This window comes from Thrips palmi, unplaced genomic scaffold (genome assembly GCF_012932325.1).
Source record: "Thrips palmi isolate BJ-2018 unplaced genomic scaffold, TpBJ-2018v1 HiC_scaffold_6, whole genome shotgun sequence".
In the NCBI taxonomy this organism is placed as follows: Eukaryota; Metazoa; Arthropoda; class Insecta; order Thysanoptera; family Thripidae; genus Thrips; species Thrips palmi.
In genome coordinates this window covers 2296477-2317707 of record NW_023144633.1, presented here as the reverse complement: position 1 = coordinate 2317707, position 21231 = coordinate 2296477, and the positions used below count along the sequence as shown (strand labels likewise).

Genomic DNA, 21231 nt, shown 5'->3' with positions numbered 1-21231 from the left:
TACTGAATAAATAATGACTTAGTTTGCAAAGAAATGGCTTCTTATACATAAAGATATAGTGAACAAATTGGCAACAGAAACCTAAGGTCAAACATTAGTTAGCTCGCTTACATAAAGGAAAATACAACGTTGCCTTAAAATAATTTACATGATTTGGTTTTCTTTCATTGATGATGGTTTAGAGATTGTTCACCTTTATTACACAAATGTGTGGAAATTAACAATACAATCCTCAGAGCCTTAACCATTCAAAATAGCAAAGCTTTAGTTGCACCAACTCAAAGAGATGCATAACACACAGAATGTACACTATATGCACAAAAAGTAGGACTGAGGGGAGTGCCAGTCGTTTCTCCATTCAGAAGGGAAAATACTAGTCTTGGTCCACAACTAGAAATAATCTATACATATGTACATGTTTTACAAACATCAAATATATATATTAATATATACAAGATACAAAAGACATTTTTTTAATAAGGGGGCGACCAGAAAAGTTCATTTATGAACAAAACATTCATACAAAGTAATCCTGAGCGACAATAATCAAGTCATACCTTTATACTTATATTGTTATTACATGACAGTCACTGAATTATAAACATCATTATAAATCATGAGTCAGGCCCAGCTTAGAAATATAGATTAAATTAAACTAGTTTGGCTTGGAGGAGGAGGGCATGATTTGAAATGAAAAATACAGACAGAAATCAATGACAGAAACTGCACATCTATAATTTCTTTTATAAGGGTCAAAGTTGTTAGTGAATTTGCAGTGCCTGTATGTACACCATAGTCCAACTTGAAAATTATTAAAACGGGTCTCATCTAGAAGGAGGAGCGCACATCATATCAGTCTTAATCATGAAAGGAAATTTACATTGTCCATACAGCATATTGCAGTTTGGAAAGAAAAATATCACACTGTCAATTATTTACCCCATATCAAACATACAGGTATTAAGGGTAAGCCCCATTAGTTACTTCATAAATAGGATTTTTAGTTACATAGTCTGAATATGCATCTGCCATGTGAGGCACAGACAGGTGCTTATTGTGTTGCAACATGTGTGGTGCATGTGTTGGAACTATAGTCATTGGAGAGGACCTAGAGATGCGGCCAGTATGACCAGATGTAGGCCTTCTGCTGTGGTGAGGATGCAGTCTGGACGAAGTCCGTTGTAAGTCAGAAAAGTTGCTAAAAATGGTATTGACTGAATCAGCGCCTACATGCATTTTTTTGTGCTTGAAGTGCTTGGTCTGCTTTGATATGGTGTTCATCTTGGGTATGAAGATGGCCAAGATGAGGATCAGAGCCAGCAGCATCAGAGCCATGCAGGTAGTAAGTTCATCATATCGGTCAGCAGCCAAACCCAATACCAGACCCCACACGACCAATATAGGCAGTGACAGGAAAGCAGCAAGTGTAACCCATCGGCCCTCTTTGTAGTTTCTGCGTATTTTCAAAACTGATAATCCATAGCCAAAGGCCAAAATGACCAAAATAACAATGTATGTGTGCAGCATCAAAAAGTCGGATCGAGGCACAAAACAGTAAGCAGTGCCTTCAGAATCAATCCGCAAGTGTGGTCCATTGGTCATGTACCACTGAACATTGATGACCACCTAAACAACAGAAAACAACAAGAATTAAAATTAATTTTACAGAAGTCTAACTTAAAAAAACGCATAAAAACTAACTGATGGAATTAGTCACTTACCTGTACGAGAACAATGAAGAAAAGTATGATGTACTGGTTTAAGTATGAGATTCTGCCGCCCAATCCCAGCAGGACAAGGGATCGCAATTGCATTACTTTAACCAGCAGAATGCCATAGCAGAGAGCTAGAGCCACTGGATAAGCCATTACTCTGACCCCACACTTTGTTTCGCTCACTGGCAAAACAAATGGTACAACACAAGCAAACAGGGTCATGATGCCCAGAAGGAGCAGGACCCCAAGTGATTGGTTTCCAGCTAGCGTGCCGTCGCAGATTTTGATGAGAACATACACCAGGATGAACAGAGTGGCCAAGATACCCACGGCAGCAATAGCTACCATTATGGTAGCCCAGAGACGGCCAAGATAGTTATCTGGTCTAACTTTCCTGGCATCAACCCCTTCCCCAACTACAGTCAAACTGTCTAGCTGAGGTTCCTTTTGAAGCATTGGATAGCTGGAGTCAGACGAGAATCCCCTAGGTTGCTTTCTGTCAGAGTTTGATGACTTTCTCTGAGCGCTGGTAAGCCGCATGGATGAATCAATAAGTAGGCCCTTGTCATCCGAGTACCACCCAATCTGTTAAACAAAAAAAATATGGTTTAAATAATTCCATAAAAATTAAGTGACAAATCGAAATTGATCAAATTATTTCTACAAGCAATTTACCCCGACAACATCTCCTTCCTGGCTAATGCGAGCCACAGTGTACTTATTAGCCACCAGTCTACCATCACGAGTCAAGTGCCTTCTTGTGCCCGAGAGTTCGAATGGAGCATCATGGCCGGATGTAAAACTCAGCTGCGACAGCATCGACAGCATTTCCTGCTGGAGATTGCTGCTGCCAGGAATCACATCCTCACTCCTGGCCAGCGACAAAGGTGTGGACAACGGCACAGAGCCGCTGGGGTTGGGAGACAAAAAGGACAGGCAAGGCTCGGCCATCCCACTCTTTTCACAACGAGAAACTCTCAACAAGAAGAGAGCCGCCGAGAAGGCAGACACAGCTTTCACCACAAATGTCACCTGAAAATACATTATCAAATTAAAATTTGCTGATTTTCCCCACAAGGCAAGAAACTGACAATTAAGATCCGGAGAAATTTAGCAAGTAGAGAGAACGAACCTCAGGATTAATTTGTAGTTTGTGTGAGAGTTCCACCATGGACAAGTCCTTACATTTCTTCTGAGCAGTTTCCAGATCATCGTTCCAGTGACAGCTATACACAATGGACATGTATTCTCTCACCAATGTCTCATTAACATCCGTTTGTGCCTCCTAAAAAAAAAAATATCAGTAAAAGCCAAATGAGATAACTAAATTAGCCACAATGTGCAAAGCAAACTACCTTAAAGGTTGTAAGCAAATAGTTGCGGAAGTCTGGAAGCTCGGGCATGTGGGGCTCGATGAGGTAGGAGCCTGCGAACAGGTTCCTCCAGAGCCGCATGAGGTTGTGGTTCAGGCCGATGGTCCCGGTGATGAGCTGCACCTTGCGCGGACGCAATGCGGTAGCTGCGAAGGCTTTGAGCCAAAGCGCTGATCTCCTCGGGGTCCAGGACCAGGGCCACAGTTCGCCTTCCTCCTGGAAAAAAAAAAAAAATTAGAAAAAATAGTTTCTTCCAGTGTAAGGGCTGAACCGGGCCTTGCAACTCACGGATTCCTCCAAGAAGGTCCGGACCACGTCCCCGAGCACGGCCAGGTGCTTCTTGACGTGCAGCTGGCGAGCCAGGCGCATTCCGCGCGCGTCCAGGTCGTGCTTGAAGCGGCCCAGGCTGTGCGGGCATGACGACACCACGGACATGGAGGACACGCCCAGCGCGTGCCCGAGTTCCACAACACCCTAAAATTTTTTTAAAAAAATTAGTGAAAAAAAATATTTTTTTAGGAAAATCGAAACGAAAAATGTCAAAAAGGGTGTCACACCTGCACTATGCTAGCCATGTCGGGGGCCGTGGTCAGGGTGTTGTCCTCCGGGGCCATCATCTCGGCCAGGCGCGGCGAGGCCAGCACCAGGGGGATGTTGAAGGCGTGGAGGGTGCTCACGGTCTGGCTGAGCACCTCCGCCTCGCCCAGGCCGACCAGGCCTGCAAGATTGACAAAGTTGCAATGACACAAAGTGAAACACACTGCAAAAAAGGGGCCGGTACCCGCTACTCACCCAGCAGCGGCACATCCTGCTCCTCGAGGGCCTCCTTGACGGCGTAGAAGACGTCGCGCATGGCCGTGTCCGGGTCCCCACACGTGTCGAACACCTTGACGTCTGCAAGAGGGAAGAGGAGGGTAGAGACACGGCGCGGGGACGGCCAGAAAAGGTTTCTCGGTTTCACACTCACCGACGGCGACCTGGTGGGCCTGCGACGACACGACGGAGGCCGCCCACCGCGCCGCCAGCACGGGCTGCACGGCGTCCACGTTGAGGGCGGAGCAGCGCCTGCTCTGGCCGCCCTGGGGGCCCAGCGCGCCGCCGGCGCCCTCCTGCGCCACGTGAAGGTCCACCAGCACACCTGCAGCAGAACCAGGCAGAGAAAGGCGGTGAGAAGGTGGAAAGGCGCACAGTGGGCCAGAAGACCGGCGGAGGCGGTCAAAGTCCCGGACGCGTTTTGAGTTCCAGAGTCGCTAAATGGGACTCGAACCGAACGTGTGACCCCACCAATGGATTGCTCTCAAAACGACGAATCCATTGGTGGGGTCACAGGTTCCGTTTGAGTCCTCTTTAGCGACTCTGGAGCTCAAAACACGTCTAGAGTTTCGGCCGCCTCCACCGGTCTTCTGGCCCACTGTGCGGCGCAGCGGGTCCGAGGCGGGCCGGCCCACGGCGGCCCACGGACAGCAGGAACAGGACCCGCCCGGCGAGAAAACCAAACAGGCACTTCAGCCGGAGCACGGCACATCCACCGACAGGCCATTATTGTTTTCCAAACGAAAACAAAAATCGGGACTCGTCCGGAGGCAGGTGGGCTCATCGGTTCGGGATTTCGCGGAGTCTAAAAGCGAGCTCTCGCGAAGGCGCCCGCAGCTAGGCAACCCTTCGTACGCGATGGGCTCTCCCTGTCAGGCAGCGGACCTCTTCGCTCTGACCGGCCATAGTGTTTCCACGCATGGCCCGTCCGGAGTGCAGGTGGGCCTCTTCCGGGAATCCGGAATTGAATTTCAAATTCGAGGCACCCTGGGCATAACGCTATGGCAAGGCCCGCGACGCGACATGGGCTCTCCCTGTCGCAGCGGACCTCCGCTTAACCTCGATGGACCATGAGGTTGGCTCCACAGCCAGATGCGCAGCCATCAGCCGCAGCAGCCCATGCTGCCGCATCAGCCCGGCCAGCCTGCAGCCAGACCATGCACCACGCCATGCAGCCAGCCAGGCAGCCAGCCATGCAGCCAGCCAGGCAGCCAGCCAGGCGCCAGCCATGCAGCCAGCCATGCAGCCGCATGCAGCCAGCCATGCAGCCAGCCATGCAGCCAGCCATGCAGCCAGCCATGCAGCCAGCCAGGCAGCCAGCCATGCAGCCAGCCATGCAGCCAGCCATGCAGCCAGCCATGCAGCCAGCCATGCAGCCAGCCATGCAGCCAGCCATGCAGCCAGCCAGCCCGCGGCCAGGGCGGTCGCACAGAAGCCTGCCCCGCGCTCCGCATGCGCGCACCACTACACTCTACTACACTCCACCCAACAAGTACACACCTCGTACACACTCCGTCCTCCCTGCCTACCCTTCCCTGGGCTTTGCCGCGGCTTGCCGTACACGCGGCGGGCCGGCCTGCCAATAAGCATGTCGACGCGGTATTCGCACGGCGTGGCAGCCTGGGCACAGCGAGCCGAAGCGGCCAAAGCCAGCCACCAGTTGTAGTCAAGTGCACTTGCTGCAGTCGGCGCGCACTGGCGCGCACCGGCACACCGGCGGAACCGTTGAGCGATGTATCAAACTTCCATGAAAACACACTACATGCTGAGGCACCCTGCTGGTACTGCTGCACGCTCGCCCTGTCTCCCTCTCTCTCTCTCTTTCTGGCGAAGCCAAGCAAACTCAAGCAAAACGAACCGATAGATCCCCCTTCCTTCCGTCCCTTTCGCGCTGGGCTGCCGAGCGATTCATGAGAGCCGTTTGGTCGCTCCGTCTCTGTCACACTCGTAGAGGGATGTGAGTGCGAGAGAGACGGGGCTCGGCTTTGCGAATTTGCGGGCATCGGCTTATCGGACTGCAACGGGACGGAGCCCTTCGCTCGGCCATCCCGGCCATCCCACTCGGCAGACGTCGGCGACGTCGGCGCATTTCCGGAGGGAAGTCCGAACGCCTCATCGGACGCACAGGTAAAGCTTCGACACAGAAAAAGAAGAGAGAGAGAGAGAGAAATGATTTGGCCGTCTCGCGAGACGCGTGCCGCCCCGTTTTGCCGCTGTGGACACAGGCGGCCTTCCCTTTCACACCAGGCGTCACATTCTGAAGGGTCGCCTCGTCGCTCCGTCTCTGTCGCACTCGCGGGGCACCCGCCTTGGGTGCGACAGAGCGGCGAAACGACTCGGCATAGCCGGCCGCTGCGAAGCCGCGAAGCCCTGCACAGTCCTGCAAAGCTCTTCACAGCTCTGCAGCACTGCGTACCTATACAGCCCTGCGCCCTGCAGACAGTCGTCACACCGACGGTCACGCCATGGGGGTACACTGGCTAAAAAAATAATTGAAGAAACAAATTTTTTGACCCAATTCCAATTTTTTTTAAAAAAAGTTTCTTAAAAATTTTAAACTTTTTTTTTTTAATTGCTTTTCCGAAAATACAATGAGTTTGGAATAAAAACCAAACAACAACAGCAGCAAAAAAACTTTTGATTTTTTAAAAAAAGTAACAGCACTTTTTAGTGTACCCGCGCCCAATGGGCCCATGTCATGTCCGGAGCGGTAAAACTGCAACGAAGTAAGTGCGCCGCAGCAGCAACCACTTCCCGGAGCCGATTAATCACTGCGTCAAAAGTTCCTGTCCGAACGGAGAAGGGCGTGGCGTGGCGTGGCGGGGCGGCTGAGAAGCGATGGGTCAGCGGGGCCGCGCCGTGTGGGCGTGCGCCCGGTGCGGCCGGTGCAACGGAGTGGCGGCTCACCTATGTCAGCGCGATGCATGTCCGCGGCGGCACAGCGCGCGCAGGTGGCCAGCAGCACCATCAGCAGCACGGGCATGGCCACGGGCACCGCCATCTGGAAACAACCAAATCAGTTAGCAGTGCAGGTCACTCCTCTGTATTTCACTTTCGAAAATAAAAATTGATTCAAAAATGAACATGAATGGATCTCTGTGCCGGTGACCGCCAGCACCGACTACTAGCTGGCCGACCAAGCCGGCCGACGACGTCGGCCGCACCATGGCGTCATGAGATTCCTTCATGTCGCCAATTAGAGTCGCGCGTGGGCCAAGGGCGGGGCGGGGCGGGGCGGGGCGGGGCGGGGCGGGGCGGGGCGGGGCGGGGGAAGTCCAGTCAGGCCATGAGGCTTATTAGAACAGGCGACACGCGAAGACGCGCGCGCGGTTCAAGGGCCACCGCTAAAAATACGAAACCGCTTTCGGCCAACGAGAGTGAATTCAGATTGAAAACGGCCAGGCCGGCCAGGCAGGCACACGCGGGGGGACCGGATGGACAGGTTGAACGCGCAGGGGCGGGGCGGGGCGGGGCGGGGCCAAGGGGGTTCCTGCGTATAGGAATGCAGGCACCTGGTTCCGGACAGACGAGGCGAGGGGAGAGTCAAGGGAAAGGTCAGTGGTCATCTCTCTGCCAAGCGCCGCCAAGCGCTGCCAAGCGGGGTGGAGCAGGGCGACCCGGTGCCACCAGGAGGGGGACCCAGACGCGCCTCCTGGGCCGCCGAAGAAGCCCGCTGACACAGACACGGCGACACCGAAGCGACAGGGTGAGGATTCACTTTCTCGGACGAGTCGCTCTGCCAATGTGGCGGTGACCCCCCCCCCCCACACACACACACACGCACGTGACGCCGCGGTGGCCCATAACAATCCACGCGACGGCCACGCCCATTTAAATTCGTGTCACAACACACACACACACCGACACACACGCACCCGGACGTCATTCCAATTCATCCTCCTCGCGAAGAAAGACAAAAAGACGGCGGGGAGAAAACCGGCGAAGCGAGCAGGGCGGCACACTTCGCCTGCCAGCCCTCCAGACGCACAGTATTGGCTTGTCCAGACTTTGCGTGCGGCGTGGCGGCGTGGCCAAACGGCCGAACCAGCTGGCCTACATACCGGTCTCGAGGACCTGCTGCAGGCAGGGCCCGGGCCGCCGGGCCGCGCACCTGCAGCACCACCCGCTTGGGCGCAGCGCGGCGCAGCGCGGCCATGGCGGGGCCCTGCAACATTTTACGACGACGGCCGCCCGGCCAGGCCGTTTACACTATTAGTTACTAGCGCGTGACCGCGACCGCGGGGGCGGCGCGGGGGCGGCGCGGGGGGCGGCTGTCCTGTCCGCCCCCGCTGCCCTCTCGTCTCGGTGCCGTCGGGGGCGTCCAGGGCGTCCCCGCACTGCGCTGCGCTCGCTGCGTGTGGGTTTGGCACTGCAGGACGTGCTGCAGCGTGGGGCCGCCACCGGCTCGCCCGCCCCGCCCCGCCCGGCCCCCGCCACGCCCATGGCGGCCCATGGCACGCCCCAGCACCGCCACCGTTAAGATTATGGGCGTGGTGCTTCCTGCTCCGCTCGCTCCCTCTCTCTCGCTCCGCTTGGAGCGGACAGGTACCATCCATCCCCTTTACGCGGCTCGCCGAACTAAGTGGACTAAGGCGGCGCCCGGAAACGAGCCGCCCGCGTAACAGTCAAACAGTGCAGCACCCGCCGCCCTCGAAAAGCGCGGCCCGTTCCACAGTGGGCCAGAAGACCGGTGGAGGCGGCCAAAACTCTGGACGCGTTTTGAGCTCCAGAGTCGCTGAATGGGACTCGAACCGAACGTGTGACCCCACCAACGGATTGCTCTCCGAACGAGGAATCCATTGGTGGGGTCACACGTTCGGTTCGAGTCCTGTTTAGCGACTCTGGAGCTCAACGCGTGTAGAGTTTCGGCCGCCTCCACCGGTCTTCTGGCCCACTGTGCGTTTGTCGTTGCACAACCCAATTTCCTCGAGTGTTTTAAAACGAGAAAAATGGGCGGGATCACGCATCCGCCAGCGCTCTGCATCGCGACGGATAACATCGCCAAGTGTAACGAAATGCAAATCTCGACTTTTTTGAGCCGCGGCGCCGTTGGCTTTTTTACGACCCCTCGCCCTTCGAATGCCACGGAAAGAAAGGCTGCTGGTATCGCCTCGGAAACGTCCAAAAAGTCGCTGGCATTTGCATTCCGTTGAATTTCATTTCGAGATTTGTGGGTGATCCCGCGGACGTTTAGAGGCCCTTGTGGTTTCCTTCTGACAGTTTCCACCCCGGGGACTTTGGTCGACTTCGTGAGGGCGTCCAATTTGTCGGCCGCTACCGCTCGCAGCACCTCGAACAGTGGGCCAGAAGAACGGCGCCTGCCGGCGGCCAAAACTCTAGACGCGTTTCGAGCTCCAGAGTCGCTAAACAGGCCTCGAACCGAGCGTGTGACCCCACCAATGGGTTCCTCGTTCGGAGAGCAATCCATTGGTGGGGTCACACGTTCGGTTCAGTCCCATTTATCGACTCTGGGGGTCAAAACGCGTCCGGGACTTTGACCGCCTCCACCGGTCTTCCGTGCCTCGGTGGGGCTCTCACGCCCTGCGTGTAGTACACCGTACAGCTCGGCGCGCAGCATTGACATTCCTCGGATGCTTTCTTCATTCACTATGCGGGTCGCGACCTCTGCAATTTGCCCCTTCTCCGGCACGCGCGACGCCGCCAATCTTAATTCTCCTTTTTCTTTTTTTTTTTTTCCCGATGTTGGTATCGCTAACGCCGCGCACGACGAGCAAGTACGCGCCAATTGCTCATCGCAGCAATGAGGGGCATTACCGCGCGGAGCCCCCCAGGGCCACTGGCACGACAACGACTTGAACCTTTTTTTTTTTTTTCGTCGCCGTTGTGAACCTGGTTGCATCACTGCTCGCTGCGTGGGCCAATGGCGCCACACCGTTTATTTACTATTAAAAGCCCCCTCGGTGCGGGGCGGGCCGAGCGGCCGGCAATATCAATCAAAACACGACACGGCGGCCGCACTGGACTGCAGCTTCTGTCTCTCTCGCACCTGCACGGGCCGCACCGTGAGTGCGAGAGAGACAGAGCGACGAGAACGACTCTCGGAATCGGCCTGCCCGGGCACAGCACTCGAAGCACGCGACATTCCCCCGGTGGGGCAGCAACGGCAGCAGGGAAGGAAACAACGCCAAAATGACGTCCACATGCCAAAAAAGAAATTCAATCAGATTGTAAAAGTAAGCTGAAATGAAAAACACGAACTACGGTGGTTTTGCAAAGAAACATGAACCATTGCCCGGCATTGTGTTTACCTCAGCGAACAACAATTAAGTATTAAAAGAGTGCACGCAAAACTGCACGCAGAGTAATTAATTGAAATGGGGCGAAAACAGGGAAAGAAAATTGAACCTCTGTTCCAGAAAAAGAAAATTGCTTGTTTGTCAGTCCGCGACTCCGCGAGGCCCGCGCGGCGTTGCCGACCGAGCAGCAGTTTGCCGCGATTCACGGAAAACAGCTCGACTGGGGCATATTACAGGCGCGGCACGACGAGGCGAGGCGCGGCACGGCGCGGCGCGGCGCGGCACGGCACGGCCATCTCAAGAGTCGCGTTGCGTCGCGTCGCGGTCGACCTTGGCCAAGGCGAAGGGCCCCCCAAGGGGCTGCCGCGCTGCCGCCGCTGCCCGGCTACGGCCCGGCGTGGCTCGGCACGCTGCACGGAGGACGGACGGTCGCAACTGCAGGCGAAAACAACAACCTTCCCTGCGGCCGACAACAAGAGCGGCCAGACGCACGGCGCCACGGCAACGCAGTGGCGTGTCTACCTCGCGTGATGCACGGGCACGCGTGTTGCGCACGCCGCGCCACGCGCGCCCTGCCCAAAATATTCAGAGGGGGAAAAAATGCGAAAAGGTAAGGGGGAAAAAATCGGGGTCGAGAAAGCCGAAGCCACTCACTCAACGCACGTCTTTAATAAGCATCAGCTCGGCGGCCAGTTGGGTGCCGTTACCGCAGGCTCCGCAGGCCGACAGGAACAAGAGCAGGGCCTGCAGGGCCTTCTAGCGGGGCGCGGCGCGGCGCCGTGTCCAACGACAGGCAGAGCAAGCAAGAGAAATGCTGTTGCAGTCCGTCAGTCAGTCTCATCGGCGGACGTGGGAAATGGAGCTCGCGGCGTCGAGGCCGACGGCGAGGCGACGGGCTGCCCCGCGTTCCTTCCCTATCGGCCGCGTCGACGCCAAAGTGCCCCCAGTTCGGTTCGCCCAGCCTCCAACCGCAGGCACTTCGTGATCGCGCCGGGCTCGCGCCGGCCCACACCTCCGGGCGCAGCGGCCGGCGACGGCCACCGCGGCCCGCAGGCCAGGCCAGCCAAGCTGGCCAAAACAGTCCATTCCGTTTTATGCCTCCCTATGATTACTGCATTCGGGCGAGATCGGCGGCCGAACGCGAAGAGAGCGCGCGGTTCCAGGACGCCGAGGGCGAGGCAGGGCGCGGCGGGGCCCGCGAGCATGCAGCCGAAGCTGCCTTCTTGCAGGAGCAGTGTGCTGGCTCAGCCTTCAACGAAGTCAACCTGCTGGCCGGGCCTGCCGGGCCGCGACGTATAGAGCCCACAGCCAGTAGAGCGCCCGCCTGCCTCGCCTCCCAGGCCCGCCTCGGCCATCGAGAAAGGGAAGGCTTAAAATCGCCGAGCAATTAACAGCATTACGGCGGGAGCACGGCGGGCCCTTCGACAGGATGATTTAGCCCGCCCCGCCCCGCCCCGCCCCGCTGCATTCGCCGCGGCTTGGCAGTGCTCGGCATTGGCACTGCTTCGCGGAGCTTCGCAGGGCAGGACACTGGCAGGACGGATGAAGTGACCCTGAACTTGACGCTGCCGGCGTCGCGGAGCTAAGCCGCGCCACTCGGATCCTGGCCGACGCCGAGCAGGCCGAGCAGTGCACGTGCACGGCGGCGGTGATCACGCGTCCGCCACGTGCGCGACGACCACGGCGACGACGGTCCCGGTGGGCGGCGCCTCAAAGTGCGCCGTCGTTGTCGACGGCTAAGTGGCGGGGGCCGTCTATCGCCTCACTGTCACGACCCGAGCGGCGCGGCACGGCACGGCGTGGCGCGGGGGCCTCCAGCGTGAGCCTATCTTGATCTGGAGGCGGAGGCACGCATCGACGCAGACGTCGCCGCCTCTGGAGAAAGGCCCTGCTGGAAGAAGGGCCCAAGCGCAGCGCTGCACAGTGGGCCAGAAGACTGGTGGAGGCGGCCAAAACTCTAGACGCGGTTTGATCTCCAGAGTCATTAAGCGGGACTCGAACCGGACGTTTGACCCCACCAGTGGATTGCTCTCCGAACGAGGAATCCATTGGTGGGGTCACACGTTCGGTTCGAGTCCTGTATAGCGACTCTGGAGCTCAAAACGCGTGTGGAGTTTTGGCCACCTCCACCGGTCTTCTGGCCCACTGTGCGCTGTGCCCCGGGGCCAGATTCCGGTCGATTCCGGCCGATGGCGGGCCGATTTCAGGAGTAGTACCGCTCGCCACGCCGCGGTGCGGGGTGGTGCAGCCGCCTGGTGTTCCTGGTGTGCCGTTCGACGGATGGCCTGGCGTGATACACTATGAGATGCGGGCTCGGCGATTTCGAGTTTGGAGGGCCGTGGCAAAGGGGCCGCGCGGCCGCGCCATGCGGGGAACGGGACGTCCTGGGGGCGCCTAGAAAGCGCGTGACCCTGGCCGTCAGCACCGTCGGCCGATCGGCAGGCTGATGCTGTTCGTAGGGCGTCCCGTAGGCGTGCGAGAGAGGCAGAACGACCAAACGAACCACCGTTCGAAGGCGACCTGCAAGGCGGGGCCAGGCGGGGCCAGGCGGGGCCAGGCGGGGCACGGGGGCTGCAAAGTGCACCAGGATCCCCGTGAAAGCGGCGGGCGGGGCGGGCACGGCACGACACGACACGGCGAGGCGGCAGGGGTACTACAATTTCGGCTACTTGAGTTTCCACGCTGCAGCACTTGCACGCCCCCTATGAATTCATTTGAATATGTTGACGGCGTTTTCCAGTGGCGCGGCCCGCGGCGCGCGGCGCGTTCAAGTCCCCCCGGGCCGCCGCTGTACGTATTTTTGGTCCCGAAGTCCTGTCCCGAAGGGGGAAGAGCTTCCGGTATGGCACCATGTAGAGATGTGCGAACATGTTCGGCTCCGAACGAACACGAACGAACCGAACACATAATTAGTTCGATCGGTAATGAACATTTAGTGCTCGGACACGAAATGTTCGTAAAATTATTGTAAGTGCGTTCGAGATTGAACAAGACCGATACCTCCGTAGCGTCCCAAGCGCGAGACGGCAGAACACCAACGACCACCGTTCGAAGGCGACCTGCAAGGGGGCAGCGGGGCCAGCGGGTGCCAGGCGGGGCACGGGGGCTGCAAAGTGCACCAGGATCCCCGTGAAAGCTGGCGTGGCGAGGACGGTCACGGCACGACGGCGAGGCGGCAGGGGTACTACAATTTCGGCTACTTGAGTTTCCACGCTGCAGCACTTGCACGCCCCTATGAATTCATTTGAATATGTTGACGGCGTTTCCAGTGGCGCGGCCCGCGGCGCGCGGCGCGTTCAAGTCCCCCCGGGCCGCCGCTGTACGTATTTTTGGTCCCGAAGTCCTGTCCCGAAGGGGGAAGAGCTTCCGGTATGGCACCATGGCACCCTCCCGGCCCGGCAGGCTGCCACACTGCCGCCTCTCCCGACGCGCTGGGCGGCGCGGCGCGGAGAATCCATTTATACACCACTCCAGCAGACTGATTCCGAAGAGGCCGGTCTCTGTCGCACTCGCGGGGCGTGCCGGCTGTGCCGTCGGCGTGCGACAGAGACAGAGCGACGCGACGGCCGCCAGGCGCGGGGGCGGCGGCGATGCACAGCGGAGATGGTCCTGTCCAGGACGTCGAGGACCCCTGGGTTTCCATCACGGTCCGCTTCACTTCGCACTCCAGCAGCTACACTCTACAGCACACTGTTAGGCAGCTTGCACTGTGGGCACACTCCGTACCCCGTCTGCACGTCGCCGTCGGCGCGACACCTGCGACAGGGACAGGAATTTCGCCTTTTTGCCGGGATCGTTTAGCCCAGCTTCCCCTCTCACTCCCCTTGAAGCCGAAGCCGCCGCGAAAAGGCGCGCGCGTGCCCCTGTCTGTCTCTCTCTCCCTCGCACACCGGACTCTTACCTCGAGGCGTGGTAATCCAAAATCTCCGCCGGCTGCAGCGAGCCGCGGTGTCCGACGACGCCGATGCACTAGAACACGATGAAGGGCAGCGCACAGCGCACTCGCACGCTTTCGCCCTTCGATGCCGCCAATGGCCACCAATAACAATAACAACAATAACCTCGCAGCAGACGAACCAGCAACAACAACAATAACACAAACGGCAGCGCGGGGAACGTGTGCTGCACACGCTGCGGCTGTGGGACACACTGTGGGACCGGCGGCCGGTTCGCGCGCCGCGCCGGGCGGGACGGTCTAGACGACGGCCTAGACGACGGCCTGCAGGACGCGCGGACGACGAGGGCCACTGCAACGAACCACGCACGCGCTCCGAAGCCGCATGGCGAACTGAGCGAGGCGAGAGGAGAGGGAGAGGAAGGAGGAGAAACAAGAAAAGAAGGAAGGGAAGAGGCAGACGGCGGCGGCGTGGCCGGGCGGCGGCCTGCCCCTCCCCCTCCCCCTCCCCCTCCGTCCCGCTCCCGCGCGCCGTCCTTACTACAGACCCCCACCCCCACCCCCGCCCCATTCGTATCCGCCCGCGCTTTGCCGCGTCGCCTTCCAGCCTTCCAGCCTTCCAGCCTGCAGCCGCCGCCGCTGCTGGAGCATGCTGGACTGGAGTCTGGAGCTGGAACACGCTGGAGTGGAGGCGTAGCTGCGCTCGCCAGGAAAAGGAAAAATAATGTGTGGGGGGGGGGGTCACTTTGGCCGGCCGGCGACGCCGCGCGGTAATCAAATCAACGTTAAAAGAAGAAGCGGAAATAAAACTAGCGTCCGAAGCAACGAAGTAAAAATAAAAAACGTTATGGCTGTGAAGTAGGTATTTGAACCGGCGACCATCTCCGCCCGTTCCCAGCCTGCGCGGCAGCGGGACGGCGGCGTACCCGCCACGACCGGGGTTCGAATACCAGTTCTCTGAGTCTGATTTTTATTATTTTTCGTTGTTACCTGACGGCACAGCCGAAGGGAAGTGGTGCGTTGCCCCAATATGTATGCACCTTGTCGTGCTCCGCATGTAGCACAAGGGGTTGCTACTGTTTGTGCTCGGGGCTCGGGGGCCGCACCCAGGGCCGCACCCTCTCTATTCACCCCTTCCCCCCCCTCCCCGCCACTCCGGAAGCTGCAGCCCAAGGCACACATGCAGATGGCCGGCGGGCCAGGTTGGCCAGGTGCGCGAGCAAAGTGCCATTTCGAAGAAGAAGAAAAAATATTACTGTACCTTTATAGGGGAGGCGCACGCCCTGGGAACGGCATGGCGCAGAATGCGATTATTTCGCTGCAATAATTATTGTTCCGTTTCCCCGTTTCCCTCCAGTCGTTTGGCTGTTCCAGCGACTGGAACACTGGAACGATCGACCATTCATCCACGCCACTCATTACCAGGGCGTTCCACTTTTGTACCGTTTAAACGCAAACTTAGCGAAAAATTCAAACTTCAATTCCTCTACGTTCTTCCTTTTTCTTCAATTTTTCAACTATTTTTTTACCGCACTGCATCGTTTTTCGATAGCGGAGACTGCAGAATGTGAAGGATGTGCTCCTGTGGAGTGGTGGAGAGAAAGGGAGCGGTGCCTGCGTGCGTGTGAGTGCGTGAGTGTGTGTGTGAGGTTGTGCGTGCGTGCACGTGGCCGCAGGTGCCAGTTACACACCTATGAACGTTATGCCCGACACCTGGAGATGCCTGGAGCCTGCGGCGAGGCCTGCGGAGCCTGGAGGCGTATGTGCTCTTCCAGAGGGTTCACATCACAGTGTGTAGAAAGCCAGACCGTGTTTTGACTGCCAGGCGCGCTGCCCGCGTAAGCAAAGCCAAAGGCGGCAAAGCTGCGAATTGCGTGTTTGGCGGGACGGTGCCCGTTCCTTATGGCCGATCAAAGCGGTTGGGTAACGCGCAGTTCGTGGATTTCAGCCAGCCCAGTTGACCAGTAACGTTAGCAAAGTGCATAAGCAAAACAAAGGAGGCAAAAAATAAAAATGAAAATGGAGAAAAGACGGCATAAAACGATCAAAATTTAATTTGTTGCTCCTCAGTTGCTTGGAACATGAATGAGCGCGAAAATGAGGCACACACTTACCATAGTATCTAAAGGGTTGCTCGTCTCATCCGCTGCTTACCGCGAACGCGCGTAGACAACTTCTAATCAAGACGTGGCCACCACTCCGAGATAGGCATACCCTAAACGACGACGATGCATTGTGGGAATGTTTGCCTAACCGTTGCTGCTCTTTCCGGCCTCCCAGTGATGCCGCGGAGTCGAAAGGATTGCACCCGGCGACCCGAGGGTCGGGATCTGCAACGGCAGTGCCGGGTCATTTCTTGGACCTAACCTAACCTAACATAACCTAACCTAACAGCAGGTCTTGGCCTTGGTTCTTGACTGTTATTGACCCTCCCCCCTGGCGGGTCCTGGCGGGTCCTTGTCCCCTCTGCCCTTGGCTGTTGGCCCTTGGCTGTTGGACCTTTGCCTGGGTGTGGTCTTCGAAGGGCGGCGGGGCCGGCAGGGCCCGGCAGGGCGGCGCTGGCTTGGCGGAGGCTCGCCGGCCATGTCCGTTTCCCCTTGGTCAGCCACGCGTTCAGGTGGGCAGGGCGGGGCGGCTAGGGACTCAAGCAGCGCAAACAGGCGCAAAGCCAATGCTCTACTCCAGCAATCCCTGGAGGCTCCGCTCCGCGCTGGGCTCCAGCGAACCGGCACGGACGGACTAGCTCAACGCGGCGCAGCTGCAGCCCTTCTCTGTCTGTCCGTGTTTCTGTCTCTCTCGCCGCATAGCGCAGCATACACCACCGAAGTATTACCGCCACAAAGCGTGCGAGTCAGGGGAGCCAGAGTCGAACGGGGCAACGGGACTCGCTTAGCCAAATCCGCTCCGCGTTTCAAGGAAGCTAGCTTCCACGCTTCCTCTCTGACTTCGACTTGCCAATCCTGCCAGTGTCATTCAGTCTTTACTGCGGGGCTACGCTCTGTCACCGCCCCGCCTCACCCCGCCCCGCCCCGCCCCGCCCCGACGACAGGCCGACAGCGCAACAAAGGGAAGCGCTGCACTCGCAAACTCTTTAGCGGAAACAGTGTACTGCCTGTTATCTGTCACAAGCGGCCCCTGTTCCTGCTTCCGACTGTGCCGACCCATCCCATGCTCCTAGAAACAATGTCGTCAAAGTGACTCGGCTCGACCTGGACGACGACGGGACGTCATCGTCGGCCTGCCCGGACCGCGGGGCTGTCCCGGAGCGAGCTCGCTGACGTTACACAATGCCAGGTACCCTCGCGTTGAAAGTACCTTCCAAAACCGAATTCGACCGCACTTTCCGTCTGTCTCTGTCGCACGCACACTCTGCGTCGTTGCGAGATGCGCCGATAGTCGCGGGGAAATCCGTAATTTGGGATTTCGCCAGGCGACTGCTGCCACTGCCGCGCTGAGCCGCGGTTCGGTATCCGATTCTGCAGCGTGGCGATGATTCAGCCACTCGGGCTGCTCTGCCTGCTCGGCCCTTCGCGGGGCAGGGCGTGCTTGCTGCTCGCCATGCCGCGCCTGGTCCAGTCCGGTCACTCAACCGCCACCTGCCCAGCGCGTCGCTCTGTCTCTCTCGCACTCACGGGGCGCTGCGTGAGGGTGCGACGCAGACAGAGCGACCGAGTAATACAGCGACTTTCCGGCATCGCAACATGCGCAGCGCGTCGCAGCGCGCAGCACCATGCACAGTGGGCCAGAAGACCGGTGGAGGCGGCCAAAACTCTAGACGCGTTTTGAGCTCCAGAGTCGCTAAATGGGGCTCGAACCGAACATGTGACCCCACCAATGGATTGCTCTCCGAACGAGGAATCCATTGGTGGGGTCGCACGTTCGTTTCGAGGCCTGTTTAGCGACTCTGGAGCTCAAAACGCGTCTAGAGTTTTGGCCGCCTCCGCCGGTCTTCTGGCCCACTGTGCGGTGCCGCCACTGGGCGGGACCCCGCGACGACGCCTACCTACCGGTCCTGGTGCCGGGGGCATGCCCACGCAGAACCACGAGCACCCGGAGGACGACGGCCGGCCGTTCAAACATTCAAACTGAGGACGATCCGTCGATACTCCGCGCGCGAGTTGCTCCGCATTCGGCGGCTGCGGAGAGTCTCCCTCGCGTGGGGTAGAGACAGCGGCGGCGGGCGGCAAGATATTGAAACTGAGTAACGGTTCTGGTTTTTTTTTCTCGCTCCCCTGCTGCTGGGGCGCGCCGTCGGGGTGCGTGGGGGCGGAGAGGAGCTGATACAGTGTAACGCACGCACGTGTGGAGTGGTGCGGGCGTAAGGCGTGCGCCCTGCCTTGGAGAGGAGAGGCTCGGAGGCAAGGGGGCACGGCCAGGGCACGGCGTGGAGCTTCCGGAAAACCAAGACCGAAGACACCCGGTGTGGGTGCAGCAGTGGTGCAGCAGCAGCCTGCACTCCTGCACCGGGTGGGTCCGGATGGGGCCCGGGTAGAGGCCCGGGCGGGGCGCGCCTGCCAGGTGCGGACGCCGTCGCGCCACGCCACGCCACGCCCGCACACGCCACCCTCGCGTGGGCATATGCACCCGGCCGACGGGCACCGCCGGCACCGCCGCCACCGCCGGGCCAACCAACGGCGTCTGACACTCGAGACCGGCGGGACCAGCTGGGCCTAACGAAGTAACGAAGGGAAGGGGGGCGTCGGTAAGCGCGGATACTCCGCGCGCGAGGCACTCAAATCAAATCCCTGGGCGCGCAAATCGCTGGGCTAGTTTCTTCTTTCGCCACTGCACACTCAGTGTCTCTCTCTACGGGTTTGATCGAGAGCCTCGGCCTACTTTCCACACGATTCGCGTTTCGACACTTCCGAACGTGTCGCTTGGTCGCCATCATGCAGTGCACTTACACTCCGATTGCGTGTAAATTGCGTTATATTATTACCCCGCGGTCGAGTTCCCGCCATTTGCGGTCGCTGCTGGGCTCCGCGTCTTGGCGGGAATTTGAAAACCTTCCGGTCAGATTACGGGCTGCGGCCCCAAGCCGCCCCAAGCCCTAGCCGTGCGACAGACATAGCGACGACTCTTCAGAATCAGTCTCTGCTCTGGGTCCACGGCTGTGGTGCAATGTCGCGACCGCAGCCCGGCAAGTCGGGTCAGCTCGTCTGCCCCCTCGGCCCCCTGGCTTGCCTGGCTTGCCTCGCCCCGCTTCCGGTCCGAAAGACGATTGATACCTGACGGAGCCTCCGGTGCGGGCACCTCCGGGCACCTCCGGCCGGAGCAGCCGGAGCCCAGGGTGGCACAGCGGGCTGATCCCGCGCGGGGCTTTCGTCGCCCCGTCTCTCTCGCACTCACGGGGCGTGCCGCGTGCGTCCCGCGTGCGTCCCGCGTGCGTCCCGCGTGCGTCCCGCGTGCGTCCCGCGTGCGTCCCGCTGGCCGCAGGGGTGCGAGAGAGACAGCCTGCTGGGCCTCCATCCGGCCGGAAGCACCCGGAGTCGGCAGTCGGTCGGCCCGGGGACACGCAACTGCGTCAAATGGAAAAAAAGAGGCAGAAAGAAAAGGAAAACGGGAAAACGAATCAACAGCCGAAGAAAGGGAGTGAAATGCGTGAACGGAGGCCCTCCTCCAAGAATGGGTGAACAGGTGAACGCACGCGCAATGGAATGGTTAAACTACGCCGGGTGGATGAATGGGTCCACCGTAGTAGTATTGTAGTAGTAGTAGTGAGAATAAGACGGGTTAGGAGGGGGGATGGAATGCCGAGCCGATGAATGAATGGAGGAGTGTTGTCTGTCGGCACACCGGAAGGAAGCTGGAGGGGGGGAGGGGGAGCAGGAAGGAAGTGAGGACAAGTGGAGAGGAAGCGAGCCCCTTGTCGCACCCCGCAGGCCGACCACGCCACTGGGGTGAGGCGGGGTGGTCACGCGGCACACCTGAGCTGAGGTCAAGCTCGTCAAAGCTTTTGGCATTCCTAGCGTGACAACACTGCCGTCCGTTCCGGTCGCGAATGCGCGAACATGGCAGCGTTTAGCACGGCTGATGGCGTGTCTTTTTAACACCTCCCAGTGTGGGAGTGATTGCAGCAATCTGCGCTCCGACCTCGACGGCAAGTTGCAGTATCCACACCTTGGGCGTTCAGCCCTCACTCTCACACACTCACACACACATGCTCGCCGTGGCCAATGCCGGCTTGCCCAGGGCTTGCCACTTCCGTCCGCCTTGTACCGAGTATCGTGTTGGCTTTTGCTGGATCGGTTTCCCCACCGTTCCCACGGCGCACAGTGGGCCAGAAGACCGGTGGAGGCGGCCAAAACTCCAGACGCGTTTTGAGCTCCAGAGTCGCCAAATGGGACTCGAATCGAACGTGTGACCCCACCAGTGGATTCCTCGTTCGGAGAGCGATCTATTGGTGGGGTCACACGTTCGGTTCGAGTCCCATTTAGCGACTTTGGAGCTCAAAACGCGTCTGGAGTTTTGGCCGCCTCCGCCGGTCTTCTGGCCCACTATGCGGCGTCGCGGCGCACACCCCGTTAGGTTAGACTATCTCGGCCTGGGCGTTACGTGATTTGTGGACGACCCCCCGAGAGCCTTCACGCAGTGAGCGACGAGGATGACGCTCGAAAAGGGGGAGAGAAAAAAGACCGCCAAGGTTACGCGCGAAAAGTAAGTCTTGTTGCGGCGCGGGGAAAAAAGAAAATAAATGGCGGTCGATTTCCTTTCCGGCGATTTAAATTACCGGCCGGGCCGCGCTCCGTCTCTCTCGCACCCCTCCGAGACGCCCCGCGAGTGCGAGAGAGGCAGAGCGACGGAGCGCTGCTAAGCGCCTCTGCCTCGGCCAACGCCGCAGCGCCGCAGCGTAATGTTACCCAACGCCGCCGTCATCATGAGTCAGCCCAGCAAACGCGAATCGAGTCGCTTGGTCGCTCTGTCTCTCTCGCACTCGCGGGGCGTCCCGCACGAGTGCGAGAGAGACAGGGCGACCAAGCGCCTCTTCGAAATCGGCCCGCTGCCGGCTAGTTGGGCCCATGGGCCATGCCGGGGTCCGCGGCCCCGGTCGGTCGGCCCAGTGCCTGCCGGGGTCATCCTCATCCTGGGCCGCGGCAGGGCCGGGCAGGGCGTCTAGAACAAGCCGCCTTGGATCGAGCAGGAATTTGAAACGGAATCGTCGGGTCGTATTCCGAGTC

General features: G+C 58.9%; 1 protein-coding gene across 1 annotated transcript; it reads right to left on the bottom strand.

Annotated features, from left to right (window-relative positions):
- Positions 1–710: 710 nt before the first annotated feature.
- Positions 711–14431, bottom strand: LOC117651517. The gene is made up of 11 exons (XM_034395584.1): positions 14060–14431; positions 6809–6902; positions 4056–4226; positions 3881–3982; positions 3646–3806; positions 3377–3562; positions 3071–3304; positions 2848–3000; positions 2391–2747; positions 1722–2300; positions 711–1626 (listed from the first exon to the last, which is right to left on the bottom strand). Exons 2-11 carry the CDS (start codon positions 6900–6902, stop codon positions 961–963), a joined length of 2703 nt encoding a protein of 900 aa, XP_034251475.1. The 5' UTR covers positions 14060–14431; the 3' UTR covers positions 711–960.
- Between the last annotated feature and the right edge of the window lie 6800 nt (positions 14432–21231).